The 20,203-nt window shown below is 35.3% G+C and overlaps 1 protein-coding gene across 2 annotated transcripts; it reads left to right on the top strand.

The window, feature by feature from the left end:
- The first annotated feature begins 3,525 nt into the window (after nucleotides 1-3,525).
- LOC140665432 (uncharacterized) lies at nucleotides 3,526-18,911 on the top strand. Of its 2 annotated transcripts, XM_072891560.1 has the most exons (6): nucleotides 3,527-5,985; nucleotides 11,650-11,697; nucleotides 12,842-13,060; nucleotides 13,450-13,613; nucleotides 14,312-14,486; nucleotides 14,722-18,911. In XM_072891560.1, the coding sequence occupies exons 1-6, from the start codon at nucleotides 5,263-5,265 to the stop codon at nucleotides 14,839-14,841; spliced, it is 1,449 nt and encodes a 482-aa protein (XP_072747661.1). In that variant the 5' UTR covers nucleotides 3,527-5,262; the 3' UTR covers nucleotides 14,842-18,911. The 2 variants fall into 2 exon arrangements, with proteins under 2 accessions (XP_072747663.1, XP_072747661.1); XM_072891562.1 differs by lacking the exon at nucleotides 11,650-11,697 and having other exon boundaries at nucleotides 3,526-5,985.
- The last annotated feature ends 1,292 nt before the right edge of the window (nucleotides 18,912-20,203 follow it).

The following is a 20,203-nucleotide window of genomic DNA, read 5'->3' as shown; positions in this document are numbered from 1 at the left end:
TACATCACACACCGCGGTGCGTTACAAGTATAAAACGCGTGCGCGACTACGTTTTATTTTTTTATTTTTTTTTTCGTTATTGCGCGAAACTTTCGACTATAGACCTGCTCTAATGAATCATGAAACAGCATCGAGATTAAATCCTTTTTCTACAGGATTATGTATAATTTTGCACGCGTATAACAATTTGTATTTCTGAAAGGATAAAATTAGCAATATTATTTTAATCTCTATCACAAAGAGAGCAGTTTCTGTCACGAATTTATAAATATAAATAACTGCTATTTTTCTATGAAAAGATTCAATTAAAATTGATTTTGACATGTAGACACACGATTCGTCACACAAATCTGTTTTGATATTTATTGTAGTTGTATTTGGTTATCACAACTATGAAAAATGCAGACAGATATAACATTAAACTTTCACTATACTCTTTCGTGCTTTTGTATGATTTTCATCATAAAATTTTTATCGCAATCTTTTTCTTCTTATTTAAAATTTGTGTTTCTGATAAATAACGGAATTGAAACTGGTTTCGAAAGACGTGTTGTGGTTGAATATACAATTTATAAAAAAGTTAATTAAGAATTTATTAAATATTTGAAACACATTTGCTTTCGTATAATTCTTATTAGGTGATATCCGAAGGCCATCACGTATGCACGCTTTATTTTGTATATATTATTGTTATACGCTGGTAAATTTCATTTAAGTCGATATATATTTATATATATTTATTATCCTTTTTTTTGTTTCAACTGTTCGGTAAAAGGTGCACACCGGCAGGACGCGACAATTGTATCGCCACATGGCACGATTCGGTTCCCTCAAAAGGCAGATGGTACGATTCGAAGGGTTCCCGCTATTGTGACATCATTGTTTTTGTTCCGTGTATGGTCGCGTATATTGTATTAGATAAAGAATTACGATACACATTTCGAAAAAGAAATGCGCAGCATCGTACGCCAAGCGTAACGCGCGGGCCAAAATGTGGGAATCAGATCTATGAGATAGGGCACTCTCTCTTCTTCTTCATTCACTTACAGTAATCGAAATTGAATCTTTCGGACGTTTAATTGTGTGTGTGTGTGTGTGTTAGAAGGTTATTATAAAAGTTTCCAAGAAATTTTATTTCAATCCATCCTAGAATCGCGAAATAAAACTCTTCTCATATACATGTATCTTGACGAATCTGATTCTGTATTGAAGAGTCATTCAATTTTTCATAGCATACATATACATGGTATTCAACAAGGTATCTTATTAGACAATTCTATATAATTAGATTTTATCTTGCGTTGAATCGTATATTTTGAATCTTCAAAGCCGCACGCGTTAGCATTTTTTCGAACGTAACATATACAGGTATATTTCGAATGGAATCCGGTTCGGCCAATGTTGTTGAGCCATACCAACATGATTGGGGAATTCAAATTCCATTTTCATTTTTCTATTCTCGTTCGACTTTTTTTTTCTCATATTTCTATATACTATATTCCTATTCCGTTGTTTCTTCTCGTTTCATCTCGTTAGAAATTTGTTAATTTTTATGTTTTCGGATGTACGTACGATACGTTCGTTAGGTTGCCAATGCTGGGCCCTGGGAATGCACGATGGCTTTGTCTCTCTTCGTCTTTCTCACACTCCCCAGTCCTCTCGATTCTCTCGCGCCTGTGTACCCTCTCTCCCACTCGCCCCTCCTTTCCCTTCTAGCCTCGGCAACGCCACTACCTCCGTCTCTCTCGCTTTCCCTGTCTCTCTTGCTCGCGCGTCTTATTGACCCGGACCCGGTTCTGTTCTCCTCTCTCTTCGATTCGCGCCGGGTTACCCGCGCACCGACTCACCCGCCGCCTCACGACGGCAAGGGTTGCCCAGAGGGAGAAGGGGTGGAAGAGGTGGAGGAGGAAACGCGAGGCGATAGGAGGGACGGGGAGGACAGGTCCGACGCACAGGTCCCGCGATATACATTTTCATTTCATCTTCCTGGCGCGCTATCGGAGACAGAGAAAGAAAGAAAGAAAGAAAAAAAGAAGTAGCGTATTGACGGGGAGGGGTCAGGAAAAATTTCGGCCATTCCCCCGAGATCGGTTAGATTCTCTATCCGGTTCGCGCGAGTCGGAATTCGCGATATTTGCAACTTCACCAGCACGCCTGAAAGAAAGAACCGCGATGTGAGAATAGCGTGCGCATTACATTCTTATGACTTTTGTATCGGTAAAGAGATAATGAGGGATATAAGAAGGAAAAAATGAGTGTTTGCGAACAAGCGGTAGACTATAGCAGCGAATTGAAATATGCCATGTCCCTCAAGTCATAATACGAATGAGGCTTTGTCCTTCAGTTAATAATAAGTAATTCGGAATATATTTTAATGGACAGATTATAATTTATTAATTACAGAACGTAATTAGCGAAGGAATAGCTTAAAGTACTGAAGCTTAATTGTATCAAATTATAATTTTATGTAATGTTTACTAAAAAAAGTATCTTCTTTAAGATGGCGCATGGCGCCTTGTCATATATGCGTGCTGCTCAGTTCCGTTAGAGCTTCGAATCCGGTCTTGCGGAGACGTTCCTCGAAGCGAATTCCGATCTCGCGAAACGAGAGATTTTTCCAGTGTTTTTTAAGACTCTTCCGTATCGACCGAAGTACATCGTCGTCGGTCGGTAAAGATAGCGGCGTACGTCCTCGTCCTCGTCTTCGTCCTCGTCCTCGTCCTCGTCCTCGTCCTCGTCTTTGTGCGTACGTATTAGCGGGAAAAAGGGCGAGTGAGAAGCAGGAAGCGTCGCCTGCACCGTCCGATGTGGGGCAAATTCCACCGAGCTAGCGAGAGCGTAGCGGTGGAACGAAACTAAGAAGGATAAAAAAGAGAAGAGAGAGAAACGGAAGAAAGAACACGCAATAACGACGAGGAGTCAGCCAGTCGGTCGCGATAGATGCGTGTCTTTTTCTCTTTTTTTTTTTTTTTTTCTTTTTTTCCGCGTACTTCTCTTTCTCTGCCTAAAAGTTGACCTCGAGTTTCAAGGGTAGAGAAGGGTTCGCAGTCGTTTCTGCCCCTCTGCGCTCCACTCTCTTCCCTTTCCCTTCTCCCCCTTTCCCCACTATATCTTAACGGTGGGACTATACGGAGAGTCGCGCGCGCGGCTCTCTCGAATTCTCTACGAACGGAGAGAGGACGAACGGAAGAGGAGAAAGCGACGTTGCCTATAGCGCGATGACGGTAGACTCCCGCCATCCCCACCGACGATATGACGCCGTTCGATTGGCCGGCGCGCTTAGGTTCTCCTTTGTGAGCGGGCGGGTGAAAGCGTGCTTGGCAACGTCGCGAGAGTTTGCCGGCGTCCGCTGGAAGGAAGGCTAAACTGGTACGAGTGTACGTGCGTGAGAGAGAAAGAAAGAGAGAGAACGAAGGACAGAGACGGTGAAGCGGCGAACGAGGCACCCAGTTGAAGGGGCGAAGAGAAACGGGGGAACGACAGGGAAACAGAGAGAGAGAGAGAGAGAGAGAGAGAGAGAGAGAGAGAGAGAGGGAAAGAGAGAGAAAGAGATCGTACGAGCGCGTCCAAGCGGTCCGTTCTCGGCAGGTTCGCCCTCTGTGTGTGCGACGTCGCGTGTAGTGAGTCCGGTAGAGACGAGAGAGAAGCGAATCGCGCGCGCGTATGCTGCTTCTCCAATGTGAAAAAGCTATTACTACTACTACTACTATTACGACTACTACACTACTACTGTACTATCGATATACGGACCGCTGTTGTTACTGATACACTACCACCATCGTCACCTACCATCGTCATCGTCAGCGGCGTGCTCGTTGGACGTGCCGGCGTCGCTTCGTGTCGCGTCGCGCCAAGTCAAACCAAATCAAATCAACCCAAACCAAACCAAGCTGAAACGCCGCGAATCGAACTGTGTGCGTCGTGTAACGTGCGACAGGAGAAACGTCTCGCAAACGCGCGTGATGTGTCTCTCATGTCGCACTTAAGCGCGGCAAAGTCTATAGTCGTCTGTTGTTGCTGCTGCTGTTCCGACATTGTATCAAGGACGCGGTATATACACTCGTATCCTTCGTTGGCGCCGCTGTTAGAAGAAGGAACCATCGTAGCCATCGAGCAAGCGAGTTTCGCCGCGGGACCAGAGTATAGGGGGGAAGAGTGAGACACACAAACTGACGTGGACTAGATAGAGATACACAAGGATACAGGAATAAGAGGAAGAAAGAGAGAGAGAGAGAGAGAGGGCGAGAGAAAGAGAGAGAGAGAGAGAGAGAGAGAGAGAAAGAGAAAAAGAAGAAGAGAGAGAAAGAGGGACGAAGCGGCGTGAGCGTTCGACGTCGTTGCTTCTCGTTGTCGATGGTGGGGAGGCAGAGAGAAAAAGAAAGAGCTAGAGGGGGAGAGAGAGAGCGCCCTCCCCTACCCACCCGCCCGCTTGCCTCCTCTGCCCGCCGCCGTACCTACTCACGGAGCTAACGAACGGTCGAGCGTAGCGTCGAGTAGACCGCATCCCAAGTATAACGTACGTACGTATATCCACGGGAACTGAACCGAGCGCGCCGTGGCGTGTTTTACGCGCTTATTACGCGAGAAAAAGACGGGGAAACGTTGTTCCGCTTGTACTCACGTACGCCACGAGTAAGCAAGCACACGAGCAATAAGCGGGTACAGTGTGATCGGGGTGTTTGTAGTGGTGTAACCACTATTGGCCGGTTAGACGCGCGGATAGTGTTGTGTGACAGTGAGAACGCGTTTGAACGCGTGCGTGCGTGCGATACGTGCCTCTCCTCTTCTATCCGACATTTAAGCGTCCGTACAAGCGAGTTTCCGAGTGTGCGAATGTGAGACAGACTCTCCGTGTACGTGCGCGAGCGAGCGTGCGAACAAGAGAAAGAAAGAGTGAGAGAGAAGAGGGGGGGAGTGATAGAGTTATTGCGTCTGTCTGTGTGCACTGTTCGTGCACGCGGGATGTTACCAAGTTATGAGCGTGCAAGCAGGCGCTTGTGCGTGTGAGTATTAGGGAAAGAAAGAAAGCTGTAGAGAAAGGGAAGGAGAAAGATAGCGCGAAAGAAAGAAAGACAGAAAGAGAGAGAGAGAGAGAGAGAGAAAAAGAGGGAGAGAAAGAGAAAGGAAACGCTAACGCGTGCATGTGTGCGTGCGCGCGCGCGCGGGTGAGCAATTCCTTCGTGCGTCCTTCTTTCCCTCGTTGTGCCACCGGCGGGTAAAACGAGAGACTGAGGTGACGGACGACGTACTCGCGTGTACGATATGTCGGAGCACCACCGCGTGGCCGGTGGCTGGGGCACCGCGAGCCCGGGTAACCGAGAGGATGCCTCTAGCGGTGCGGCTTGGTGGTCCTCAGGCCTGAACGCCGTCTCGACCGATCAACAGCAACAGCAGCAGCAGCAGCAGCAACAAAATCTACATCAGCATCTGATAAATCAACAGCAACAACAGCAGCAGCAACAACAGCAGCAGCAGCAGCAGCAGCAGCAACAACAGCTTGCTCAACAGCACCATACGGACATCGTCCGAAGTACCGCCGCCGCCGCCGCCGCCGCAAACCAGCTCTTCTCTTACAAAATGGCCTCCAGCTTCCAGAACCCGGCCACCACCGGCGCGGTATCGAGTCCGGTGTCGACGTCCACGCCGGTCGGTGGCGGCGGCGCCGCCGCCGCGTGCATGAGAGGTGGATACGATTACAGGCTCGGAACAGCGCCAGGTCCTGGACAAGGTGGCGGCGGCGGTGCGGGTGCCGGTGGTGGCGGTGGCGGCGGCGGCGGCGCCGCTACCGGTGTACCCGGCACACCTTCCGCACCGCCGCCGGGCGGCGTACAGTGGTGGTATTCGGGTAGCGGAGTCATGGACGCCGCCGCGCAGAACAACCTGCATCAGCAGTTGCAGGGTCAGCAGCAACAGCAACAGCAGCCGCAGCAGCAACATCTCTCGCCTATTACCACGCAAACGTCCACGCCCCCCGTTATGTCCCCGGTATGTTGCGACGTACGAATACAATCTTTTGAGAAAAAGAAGGAATTCCTTTTTTTTTCCCCGAATAAATCTCTTTCGCGTTCTTTCGACAAACGGTATTTCGTTTTCTCTTGCGTTTTTACATATTTTGCAAATTCGTAAATATCTAACCGAACGCCCGTTTTAAGTTATGAAATTACGAATTGAATTTAAATATTCACATCAACATTCTCCGTAATGAACGGATAGGTCATTGAAAGAATTAAGAAGACATGAGAGTCGATAATATTCAATCTTTAAGGAACAAATTAAGAAACCGTGACAAATATAATTTCATCTAAAGAAAAGAAGAAACTAATAATATCGACTTTTTATCTCACGAATGGAATTTGCGTCGAATAGGCTCCATCTAAGAAATGACCATCCGGTAACGGGATGGCGTTTATGCGACGCCTTTGTACTACGTTGTTAGTAGTAGGCCGAAACGCGATGACCTCGCTCCGCACCCTGTCCCCCTCGCTTCTTCTGCTTACCGGCCTTTCGGTCGCTTTCGCGCGCTCGGCGAGCTAGCGAGTGGACAGGCGGGTGGCTATAACACTGATGTGAGAGAGATATACCCGGTCCGACCAGGTGGCCACGCGGCACTTTTGACAACTTTTTTTCGATTGCCTCCAACGGGCGGTATGCCGAAAAAAAATCATTTTGTTTCAATTATGCTTTCTCGAATTTTTTGCATTTAATGTGAATTTAATGTGAATTGAATTTCTTTTCTAGATCCTTTAAATATTCCAGAACTCAATTTTTTTTTTTTTTTTTTTTTTTTAGCACAAAATAATTTCGATCTGATGAATATCATCAAGAAAAGATTTAAATTATATTTAAAATTAATTATAATTTACTTTAAGTAACTTAGACTTTATGTTGTGTAATTGTGTTTTTCCACTCAGCGTATACGATATTTATCTTAAAAAAAAAAAGGCGAATCTCGTAAATTCTTTCTCTCTCTCTCTCTCTCTCTCTTTCTTTGTCTCTCTCTGTCTCTCTCCTCGCTTCCTTCTCCTTTTTTTTTCTTTTCTGACGAAGAATTTTTTTTTATTTAACTCTGTTATCGTTTTTTCCATTCTGTGTCGATATTTCGTCTTTAGGTTGCCGAAAATTGCGAATGGAAAACATCTTATTTTTATTGTTGAAATAGAATGGTATCGACAATTCCAACGAAATACATTTTTGGAATAGGATGTTTTATGCATGGACCAATTTATCTCATCTTCATTGCTTGTATTTCCTTTGATATAGAAGTTGGTTAAAATTAAATGTATCAAATTTCATTTCTTAATAAGATAATTTAAGGAAAAACTATTCTTTTCTTAAACAAAAACAATGAATTTTATGATAACTTTATTTTTTATTACGTTTAAAATAAAAAATACGATGCGAATTAAGAGTTAAAATTATTGTAATATCTCAGAATATTAAGAAAGATCATGATGTTGTATTGGAATTCCTTTGACTGTACGCGTAAGATTGGATTTAATAGACAACAAAGACAACCCGCTGTTACGAACGTAATTGCGCTTGATTGCAATAGAAATATATGCGCATATCCGCGTATTTTTTTCTATATCTTATTCGTATATAAGTTTAAAGACAATTTGCTCGAGGAAATATAACCCGCGCTTAAGGAAATATAACTCTCCATGTTAATATCTCCGCAATATCATAGAAAGAGAGGATTGTTGTTGGATAAAAAAATAGTCGTGTGCATTAGAAGTGCGTTAGAATTCAACTGATTTTAACGGTATTTTCTTGATAAAGATAATCATAATAGTTAAATTTTCTACTTTTATTGGAAAGGTAGAGGGGGGAGGGAAGAAGTGAAGAGAGAGAGAGAGAGAGAGAGAGAGAGAGAAAGAGAAAGGTATACGTTTTGAAGGAAGAAAACGCGATCTTTTTAAAAGCAACTTTAATCAATTTGCATTACGATGCATTAAATAAGTAAGAAATTCTTGTTATTAGCCTCTTAGAGCATAGATAATACATTTCATACAAACAGCAATCATGGGGAATATATCTTTCGCACTTTTTTTTTAATTCTTCAGATTTTTTTTTTTTTTTTTTTTTTTTTTTTAATTTTTTTCGAATTCAAAACCTATGTATCATTTAAGTTGCGCAAAAAAAACCGAAAGCTTAAAGACACTTCTCAGAGTATTCCTATGCACTTGCTTATCTCCTTATCGTTGGAAAAAGTGAATGAACGATTAATTTCACTCAACTTTTCTGTCTCAAGTCGGAAAAGCTTTAGATGAAGGTGATGTAGAAAACGAGAATATCTTAAAGATTCTTTACACGGCATTTTGTCGAGTATTAGTTACGATATACAGAAAAGTCCAGATATCTTGATATATAGTGTAAGAAAAAACATTCGTGTATTCGCTTCTAATGAAAAAATTCAATAATTGAAAAATAAGGATTTCTAATTGTCATATCTAAAATTCAATAGAAAGAGAGAGCCCGAGTTTTCGCGCGTTTCGCCGTTCGCGTTCCCGTCCTGACTCGCGCGCGCGACTCTCGCCCCGCCGTGTCCGCGTCCATCCGTCCGTCCGTCCGTCCGCCCCGCACATCCGCCGTCCGCTATTGATTCCGGGTTTCGTGCGGCCTTCTTCGTAAGTGCGTTCGCGTTCAACGAGTCCGGCCGCGCCGTTGGTATCTCGTTTTCATTTCTCCCGGCTCGCGATTTCATCGATATAAAGTGTCAAAAGGTCTACTTTTTTTTTTTTTCACTACTCTATGTTACACTTTTTGACACTAAAAGTGAGATAAGCATACTATATTTATATGCAGGCACTGTGACGAAAGCAGGAAGAAGAAAGATTGAAAGAGAGAAATTATGGTCGAACAGATCTAAAAATTGTTTTCAAACAAAACAATTTTCGTAGTATTGATTACAGATATTATCTGCATATATACAATCTCTCCTTTGTTTTACAACTATTACGTTTAGAACTTACTCGATGCTGATTTAAAATTTAAATTTGAAGAAATCGAAAAGCATTTACATGGAGTAGAAAAAAAAATAATTTTATTATTTTAAAGTAATAATATAATATATAATATAATATATAATTTAATTGAAATCAGTTTTTTTTTTGCCAAATTTATGATATTATAACGCATTGATTTTTTGGTAGATGGTGCCATAAATTAAAATTTTTTGTAATTAATCGTCGTGCTTCTAAGAAATAATGTTTCAATTATCTTCGTCTTTTAAGTTTTACACATATAAAGCAATAACTGAATTTTTTTACTAATTTGATAGAAAACTAAGATCTTCATCTCCTTGCACTTTCTCAATTATTGACGTTGATGGTGATATCAAAAGAATCAAAATTATACAATTTTTTTCCTTCGTGAGATCGCAGATGGATAATCGGAGCTTATAACGAGAGTGGAATTCTCTTCAGGATAAATGATATGCTATACATATGAAAGTTTACGATAAATGATTCCAATTACATGCTTTCGAGATAATTTTCGAAAAACGAAATTTGCGATTTCGCGTGATATTTCGTTTAAGAATCGTTTGAAGATTTTTAAAAGTCTCTTATAAATCTGAAAATAAATATAAATATTCAAAATAATATAGTATAATAATAAAGCATGTGATAATACTAGTTGTCCCGTTTACGTTTCGAAATATACTATATGTAGAATTTAGAAATAAGTTCCTGAATTTTGTGTGAACGTTAGAGTGACAAACGGAGGAGTATATACATATTTCGGTTTATTCTTCACTAACCTGATATTTCTCATGTCGTATATTTTTATTGAAACTATTTCTACAATTTTTTTTATCTCAACACAAAGGTGTGTGCGATATCGAGCTGATGCCGAAGCTTTAACAGGAGCACGAGCACAATTTACGCTTTAATTAACAGACACACGACAATGCTCCCCGATAGTGAGAATAGATATGTTCTGAAGCTTACGTTCGAGAGTAAAACGTCTCTCGAAATTGAACAGAATATAGTCTATTTAAGAGTGTTTTAATCAAGAAAAATACATTCATAAATTATACTTATAAATGGACATACTATGTGTGTGTGTGGGTGTGTGGGAAGAATAATTATTTTTTTATGCTTTTCTTACAATCTCACTTTCAAATTAGAATTTAAACTTACGAGAGCAATTCTCCATAATATTTCCCAGTAATATATTTTTCGTAATATTGTATATAAATTTAACCCTTTGTTCTTTGTAGCTAAATACACGCGTAAATAATCAATATCTCGGTATTGTTGCATTAAAAATTTTTCATTACATTTTTTAAATCCCTTTACAATTCTCTTGTAATTATAAAAAATGACTCGTATTAATTAATGAAAAAATACATACTTATTACTTACACGGGTATAGAAATAGAATTTTAAATATTTTTCTCAAATTTGATAATAGAAAATATGTATAAAAATTTAGATGGTTTTAAATATATATTTTTAACATTTCAACTCTAACATTTAAATGTGTACATGAGAAAATATAACTTTCTACTTAAAATCTTTCTTGCATTTCTTGTTTTAAAATTTCTGAGCTTACGTGTGCGCGATTACATTTCATTTAAAATAATATATGTATGTGTGTGTGTGTGTGTGTGTGTGTGTGTGTGTGTGTGATACGCATTTATAATAAAATATATAATATTACTAATATTAATAATATATTTTACTAAATATCATATTAATTTTATATAATATTATATATGTATTTAATTAACATTATATTATGATATTCTATCATTGCATTATTATATCGCATTATGTAAATAATAATATCGAATTTTTTATTATCTAAGATCATTGTTATTCAAATAATATTCTATAGCAGCAATATAATACAAACTATGTTTGTAGTCGTTAAATTTTCAAAGACATAATGTTTTTCAATTTTCCGTTACTATTTTTGTAAATTAATAAAACCTTTACGCAGAGTGTTTGCGACGAAAACATTTTTGGGCGCGTAAGAACACCTGCCGAAATCGCGATTGCAAATTAGGATGTTTTTTTTTTTTTTTTTTTTTTTTTTTAACGTTTGTAAAAAATGATTCGACATAAATACGTAACTTCCGTTATATGCTTTACATTAATTTTATTTCTACTGCTGCGAACAGAAAACCGTAATGCAACGCCTGCGGCTCGGGAGGTATCAATTTTTAATCCCTTGCATATCGCAGCGAGTGCATAAAATGTTGCATGAAAAAATATGCGATCGCAGGAAAGCGAAAGAGAAAAAAGTAACATGATCGCTCGATTGTATTTAAAAATTTTTTTCTATATTTGTTTTTAGATATATTCCTGTATATACACATATACATACATACATGTATATAAAATAGTTTTATAAGAATGTTTATATAACAGAGGATGTTGAATTTGAATTGATTAATTAAAGTCAAACATATTGATTAATTATATCAGATATATTTTATGTAATGCGATCTAGATTGAACCGTCTCATAAATAATGCGAGTTTTATTCTGAAAAGAATATTTATTGTGTGGTTATGTTAATTAAATAGATCTACTTTGCCAGATTTTTGTTTCATTTAAAAGCATAGAAAAAAAAACTTGCATTACTTATGGAGCGACTCAATAACAATGCCGATTCTACATAGTAGTTATTTTGCCGGCAGATCTCACATCCGCACGTAGGTCAACTAGATTTCCGATTATTTCTGCAGGTACGTGTTAACTATTATTATCCGCAATCCGGAGTAACAACGGTCGATATATTGTACGTATATAGATATATAATAATAATGTGTGTAAATATAGATATATAATAATCATTATAATAATATAATAATAATACAATGCGCTGTATAATATTGTGCACATGTGCGTACGATATAATGACCATTGTTACTTGACAAAATCAAAAACGCGCATTTGTGTACGGCGAGCATTGTTACGTGTGTCTCATTGTCAATGTGAGATCGCGGGCGGCAGCCGTTCATTAATTTAACACGCAAGTCATATTACATATAAAGTGCGTAACGACACGTCTCAATTATCTCGCGAATAAATTATTAAATTTGCTTGTATCAAATCTTAAATAACTTAATCTTTTGTGTTTTGTGTTTTGCCGTCTCTGCAAGCTTTTATTTTTTACAATTACTCCTTTAGCGAGTAATGTGCGAGGAAATTTTCTTCTCACCTCTTCTTCTTACGCAAATTTCTCTTAATGCGACGATACATTTTACTTTCTATACGTATAAGTACACACGAATTTTTCTTATAATCGTATATGTACACATGAAATTTTCTTATAATTTCAAAATAGAGAAAGTCTCTATTTTATACAATTTACTTTTCTTTTAAAATAGTAAAAATAGAACATTTTATAATATAATTCTTTCTTAAGGATCCTGTTTTTTCTTTTATTCAAGTTATATTGAATTATGAATAAATTATCGGAAACGAGAAATAGTAGAAATTTTTTTCTTGTCAAATACGTCGAAATAATCTTATATGTTAATATATTAAAAGAGAAAATTTATTTTTATTGTGAAAAAGAAGAAGGAATAGATATGTTTCTATTTTAGCATTCAAATTTCTTTTAATGCAAACATAGAAAATTTCTATCCTAGAATTTATAATTCTTTTTTACTTTAGGAAAATAAAAGATTGCTATTTTGGAATTTAATTTTTTTTAATGCAAAAATGAAATTTCTATATTTGAGAAATATCTTTTTTAATATAAAAGTAGAATTTATAACTGTTATTATGACTTGTTGTTTAAAATTAACAAATATATTATTTATTATAGCTGTCTTATTTTCTGCGACGATGTATTACATGATAGATCGTTTGCTTGGATTTCAGCACCAAATACAGCAGCTACCGCAAAATAATCTTCAACAAAATAACGCTCAGAGTCTGCAGCGGGACAATATGCCGAGAGGAAAAGATTCGAAGCCAAGAGGACGGATGACAGCGTATGCGTTCTTCGTCCAGACATGTCGTCAAGAGCACAAAAAGAAGCATCCCGAGGAGAAGATCGTTTTCCGGGAATTCTCCAAAAAATGTGCAATGAGGTGGAAGGTAAGAGTTAATTTTTTAAGTATTAATTTTATTCACAGTAACAGAAACATACCATTATGCTAATTAAAATGTTAAAGATATTATTTGTCAAAAAATTTATAAAGAATTATAAGTATAAAGAATTTTAATATTTTAGAGATACACTTAAAAATAAATTTTATATTTTTATTTATATATTAACTTTAAAAAATGTTTTTAAAGTGTCTGATTGCACATACATTATTGTCTGATTGTAAATATGTGGTCAGGCTTTTAAAATATTTCGCAGACCAGTTAGAGGAATATTTATTTCTCAACAATTGAAAATTTTATTAACTATTATGATTCGAAATCAACTGTATAGAAATTTTAATGTTGCACACATTTACATGGAATATCATGTATCATAGACCATGTCGGACATAGAGAAGAAACGTTTCCATGAAATGGCAGAGAAAGATAAGAAGAGATACGATGCGGAGATGCAGAATTACACGCCGCCTAAGGGAGAAAATAAAGGCAGGGGCAAGAAACGCAAACACATTAAGGATCACAATGCTCCCAAGAGATCACTGTAAGCCCTCATGTTGTTTGTACATGATGTATCTTGTCGATCTCGAAGAAGAATATGTTGATTAATATTTAAATTTATAGCAAGAAAAATTGACTTAAAAATTCAGACATAGACATATTCAGTTTCCTTAAACACTTTAGTCGCAGCTTAGAAAGATTTATGTAATTTAGTTTTTCGTGAAATTAGTTTTTTTCTTTTATATAGTCTTCAAATTAGTTTCTTCGAATTAGTTTTGTATAGTTTTATATAATTAATTATAAAATATGATCTTAATTCTTAACTAAACTTATTTGCATCTTGAAAAATCTTTGTTTTTAAATAGAAATTATTTATTATCTTCGAAGAAATTTTTAAGTTCAGTATAATTTAATGTCATATTCAACTTTTAACTTTATTTCAAATTTTTCAAATCATTGATCTTTTTTTTATAATTGACGATATTATTTGTTTCAATATAATAGATAATGAAAATATAAAACTTAGTGCATAATCGTAATAAGGTTTGCTTTTATAATTTTTAGATAAAAGACCTACATTAACATAATTTTTTCAAAAAAGATTTTAATTTTTAAAAAATGAGAATAAATTTTTATAAAAATATAAAGTGAAATTCTTTTAATTTTGATATAAAAGCTATACGCTATAAATTCTTTTAATAATATCACAGATTCGATTTTACGATTAATTAATTCCATCAGGTCCGCTTTCTTCTGGTTTTGTAATGATGAACGCGGCAAGGTCAAAATGCTGAATCCCGAATACGGTGTAGGCGATATAGCTAAGGAATTAGGCAAGAAATGGTCAGACGCAGATCCCGAAACCAAATCCAAATACGAGGCTATGGCGGAGAAGGATAAGGCTCGATATGAAAGGGTAACATATTTTAACGAAATTTTACTTTTTTAAGGTTTTCGATTCATCTTAGTCATGTTGGTTGGTTTTGTGACCTTAAAAGCAAAAGATCCAAAACTTTCTTGCACTACACATCAACAAATTGGTTCTTCTTTCTCATTGCAATTCGCATTCCGTGTAGAATAGATTCGTGAAATGAAGACTTTCTGCGACCGCGTTTTCTGAAATACGATAAAATACTTTTTCTCTCTCACAGGAAATGACTGCGTACAAAAAGAAAATACAAAACGACGGTGCCCCGATGATGGGAGGAGCGCCGGCGAACCAAACTGTAAAAAGTGACAGCGAAGAGGAATGGAAAGAAGACGACGAATAGCGGATGCACGTCGAAATTTCTTCATCTATCACCCCGTGTCCTTCATCCTGAAAGCATACCTCACCTACTGTACGTACCATTGACCTTAGCGTGAGCGTACTTACACCAGCATCATTAGGAGAACAAAGTAACTAACCACCAAGCAACCAACCAACCAACCAATCAATCAACCAAGCTCTTTAAATCCCCACCAATCAACACCTCCTAATTCTCTTTCTCCGATTATTTACGATAATGATAAAGTAATCCGCGCTAATTACGGTAATTATTTTAAAAGGAAAAACTGATATATGTATGAGTGCTGCGCGAGCATGAGCGAGAGCGCGAGAGCGAGAGAGGTCATTGTGTGAGTGGAACATTTGTACTTTAACATATTGATAGTAATGATGTAAAGTGGCTAGTAGGATAGCGGAAGAAACAAAAAAAGTAACAGAATTGAGAGAAAAAGCAAAAGTGAAAGAGAGATAAGAAGACAGTGGATGCCCATACTTTCTCTATTTGATAGAAGGCGCAGGGGCTCAATCATTGTTGACTTTTTACTCTATCGACGCTATGTTACGAGCTATTTAGCTTTAGTTTACTAATGACGAAACGCCGCGATAACGACAGAGCTCTCATAGTCAAGGATCGGAGATGATAGTGATTATTATCTCGCAGATTTTCGCGATTTTGCGATGCGTGAAAATATCATTTCGTGTTTTTCATGCGATTTGCAATTTACGCCAGCAGTACAATGTAATCGCTCTCTCGGATCCTTGTTCTAGAAAGGGGCGAGTCGTCACGTCGCATCGTTGCGAAATTAATACTATATTTTTGGGGATTTTAAGTTCAGTTCAGTTCAGTTCATTCGTCGCCAGCATGACATAAAAGAAACACAATCGTTGCGAGATAAATATAAACAGACTATTGTATATCCTTGTACAGAGAAAGCTTCGTTCTTTTTTTTCGTATAATTTTTACGATTCATGTTAAGCGCGCGTACTAGGGCATGGGGCCGCTTTATGCATATTTTTGCGTGAATATATAATTAATTTGATCGAAAGGTACAAACCATCATGTCTCTTATAATAGTTGTAAGTATATTTAGAATTAAGTATATACGTGTATCTTAACACAAACTTGAATTCTCCGGCGACTCTCTATGTCTTTTTTTAATGTGTGCGATGTACTTTTTTCCAACACTACGCGGCGGTATTACAAGCTACGAACCACCACGTGATTGAGCCTTAATTACATAGCCAATAAGCTCGATGTTATGAATTGGATCGAAAGAATTATGTGCGAGAGAGAGAGAAAGAGAGAGAATGCGTGTGTATGTAGCTCGCAGCTTCTGTTAGACCGTTGCATATGAGATGTCGCTTTCAAATGTCTTTTAATAATCAAACATAAATCATGTTAAAGTAACGATAATTTTATAAATCATGTTGAAGTACGATTCTTTATAAAAGAATACACTACAGTTTTTGTGAAACAGTTGCTCTTTTCCTGATTATGCTAAATTAAAAAAATTAGAAATATTTAATATAATAGCTTTTTATTTTAAAGTGGACGTTAATAATATTAATATAATATTACCATTAATTATTAATTCTCTATTATTATCGTTGTTATTATATAATAGACAAATAATAAGTAATATATTATTACAGTAGAACCTCTCCTTCGTAATATTTGGATTAAAAGAGCGAAAAATTATTTGCAAGAAAGAATAATTATAAGGTATCCATCCGTATCATAAGAATATCTAATTGCCATATATATGCATGAATTCAACTGCATATATGAAGCTGTCAAATTATACATGTATGATCGCGATATTAAATACGGTTGCTCGTGTCGCGAGTTATCTATGAAAGTAACATGAGTATTATGACATGCAGAGAGATACCAAAATTATGAAGGACCATTTTAGAGAGGTTCTATTGTATATGTATCATTTGTTTTTGAGAAAATTATTGTATGATACTTTCTCGATTGCATTCTCGCTCTACGTGACTCTATGGGATTGGGATTTGATTAATCAACATCGATGACTATGCGCGTTAATCGATTACTGATTTTTACGGATTGTAGGCCCAAATATATTCTCTTGATAAAATAAGAAAAAAAAATTAATTATAAGGATAATTATAGAAACAATTTATCGCATAAATTGCATTTAGAAAGAATCAGCGTAAGAATGACAACAATATTAGTACACAAAATTTTTAACATCCGGAATGTAAAGACTAATTTTCTTTAGTCTCTTTGTTTCCAATGTATGATTTTTTTTATGTAATCTTAAAGTGGGTATTTAATATGTATTTTTTATCGTTGATTTTTTTACATTTAATTGAACCGTTATTATCAATATATATACAGCTTTTTATTTTGGAAAACATGAAAAAAAGCATAGAATTTCTTTTTCATTTATTATATATATTTATTTTATTAGAAATATTTATTTTAGAAATTATACATTTGTTAAGAATTGTTGATGTAAAACTGACATTTCATATGCAAAGGCCTAATATTAAATCAAAATTAGCATGATATCCCAGCGTCATGAAGCAGCGGTATCGCCGGGTCCTTATTTACTAAAACAAAACTATAATACGATCATTGTACTAACGAAATTAAATTTCATTTTATTGTAACTATTTGCGCTGTTTTCGAGGCTGCCGGCAGCCTATCACTCTAGCCACGAATTTTTCTCGTTATTTAACAAATCGATCGATCGCAACGCGAAAATAATGCGACGTCTCGATATCCGTTTTTTAATATACGCAATGTTTGCGCAAAATATTTGTTTATTAAGTATTAATTTGACTTCGATGATACCAGCAGAGTCGTGTTTGGTTCTTTATTTTCTTTTTCTATCGCTTTAACCGCGAAAAGAATGATATTTTATATTTTCTTTATTCGATTCTTTCTCTCTTTTTTTTATAAGCCCAATCGTAAAGTGGTCCCTGCCCCCTGCCATTCTCCCTCTCACATTCGTTTTTAATTTACATTGAAAGAAATAAAAGTAGTAAAAGAGAAATACGTTCAAATCTTACCGTCTCGAAACTCACGTAAATGATAAATATAACGATCATTGTTCGCTTCGTTGAGCTATGTTTCTGGAAGTTGAATTAATAGAAGATAAGCTCCCCGCGAAGGGCGTTTTTCTCTGTCTTGTACTGCCTCGAGTCATCTGGTGTACAGCAGGCTGTATTATAATAAATTATTGTGGTTTCTTGTAATATTAACATTCCTAAATCCTATAGCGTGTACAGTGATTCTAATTACATTCGGGATTAGAAAGGGGACTGAGAGGAGCCGAATAGTAAAAGAAGAAAAAAAAAGGAAAAAGAAAAGATAGAAAAGATAGGATCTCACTTATTTCTTCGTCGTTATCAATGACTAACGCAAGATGAATATATGTATAAACGTATAAAATATATATTTATATATACATATAATATAAATTTTTATATTATATATTATAATATATAATAATACATTTATATATATATTTATATAAATTTTAGAGGCTTTATTATGACTTGCACCTCGACATTTGGCTCGCAGCAATTTGAAATTACCGTCACTTCTTTCAAATCGTTAAATCTCTCTCCCCCGCCTCCCGTACCCTTCCTTTCCCAAGAGAACATTGTCTCACATTATCGACGTAAAAAAAAAAAAAAATTTTAATAATTTATCAGAATGAGCAGAACGAATGAAAAGGAACCTGTTTTCTAGAGGGAGTTAGAAGACGCAAATAACAAACGATTGTATAATATCAAATTGTAATATTTTAATACTGATTTGCAGATATGCATAATTTTAACATATAGCTGGTTATGGAAAAAAAGAGCGAATTGTAACTGATACTGATATTGTGTGAGACACGGTATCTGTTTAATAGACAGACAATTGAATAAAAAAAGAAGGAAAAAAATGAAGAAAAAAAGAAACGGAATATATTCGAAAGAATCATGACATGAATTTCCTGTGTTATACTACTAGGGGAATTATGATAGTTACACACTGAGAAGAAATGTTTGTTTTGTATATCTCTTAGGGATAAATAAACTTTTCAAAAAATATATCTCGTGATGGAGACTCTTCTTTCCGGTACCAAAATAACCCATTTTCGGATTTTATAATTAAATAAATTTAAAATAGTAGAATGTAAATATGTATACAATTATTTTTCAAAATTCATTATATCCGTTTAATTAAATTAAATATAGAAATTAGGCTCTAACAGATGCATTTTTTGGTGGGAATTTAAATCTTAATTATTATAATTATGTTTTTATTATATATATAAAATTTTTAAATATAATTTAAATTTTATAATTTCTTTAACTTCTTGACAATATATATATATATATATATATATATATATATATATATATATATATATATCTGCATAAGATACAGATAGAGTCCTTATACTTATTTCTATTCATAATAATAAAATCTTTACTTTCTTAATTGTAATCAGAATCTGAATATTATTATATATTAAGTATATGTAATATACATATATTGAAAAATAAGAAAAGTATAGTACAAAAGTAGTATTGATCAAATTTTCGCTATAAACAAATTAATTTTCATTTAATAGACAAATCCAGATACAAAATTTTATATGCAATTTTTATTGATAAATTATTTATGATATTAACAAAATGTAGACTAAAAAATGTTTTATATATACATATATATATATATATATATATATATATATATATATATATATATATATAAAACATATATTATTCTACATTTTATTAATATCATAATTAATAATTTATATATATATATATATATATATATATATATATATATATATATATATATATATATATATATCTTTTGACGATTCCTATTTACAATTTTATTGGAAGAATATTTTAAAAACAAAATCTTTCGATAAAATATGAACAAAATTATATATGTATAATATAATATATTCGTGATAAACATTGATGTAAATGTATTCTTATCCTAATTCCACAGTGTGTTTTGGCGTAAAAAAAGCTTATATTACATTTAATATATTTAATATTTTATTAATTGTTTTATTGTCAACTAATAACACATACTCTCACACTCTCTTTTCTCTCTTTCTCTTTTTTCGATTAAGCTGTAACTTGCTTAATACATATTATAATGTGAGAATAAAACAAATTAATGAATAAATAAACTCTATAACATACTGGAAAAGAAGAGAACCATTTTAGGATAGTCGATCCAACTCAGTGATCAGGTGATCACATATGTCAGATTTTCAACCATATATTATAGAGTTACTAGAAGAACAAAAATACAAAGCACGCCATATTGTTAACATGGAAATTACGTATCAACTACTTAGCGATCAACCAAT

Source organism: Anoplolepis gracilipes, chromosome 4, assembly GCF_047496725.1.
Source record: "Anoplolepis gracilipes chromosome 4, ASM4749672v1, whole genome shotgun sequence".
Classification (NCBI taxonomy): domain Eukaryota; kingdom Metazoa; phylum Arthropoda; class Insecta; order Hymenoptera; family Formicidae; genus Anoplolepis; species Anoplolepis gracilipes.
Note: the sequence above shows the minus strand (reverse complement) of the source record. Positions and strands in the feature narration are given on the sequence as shown.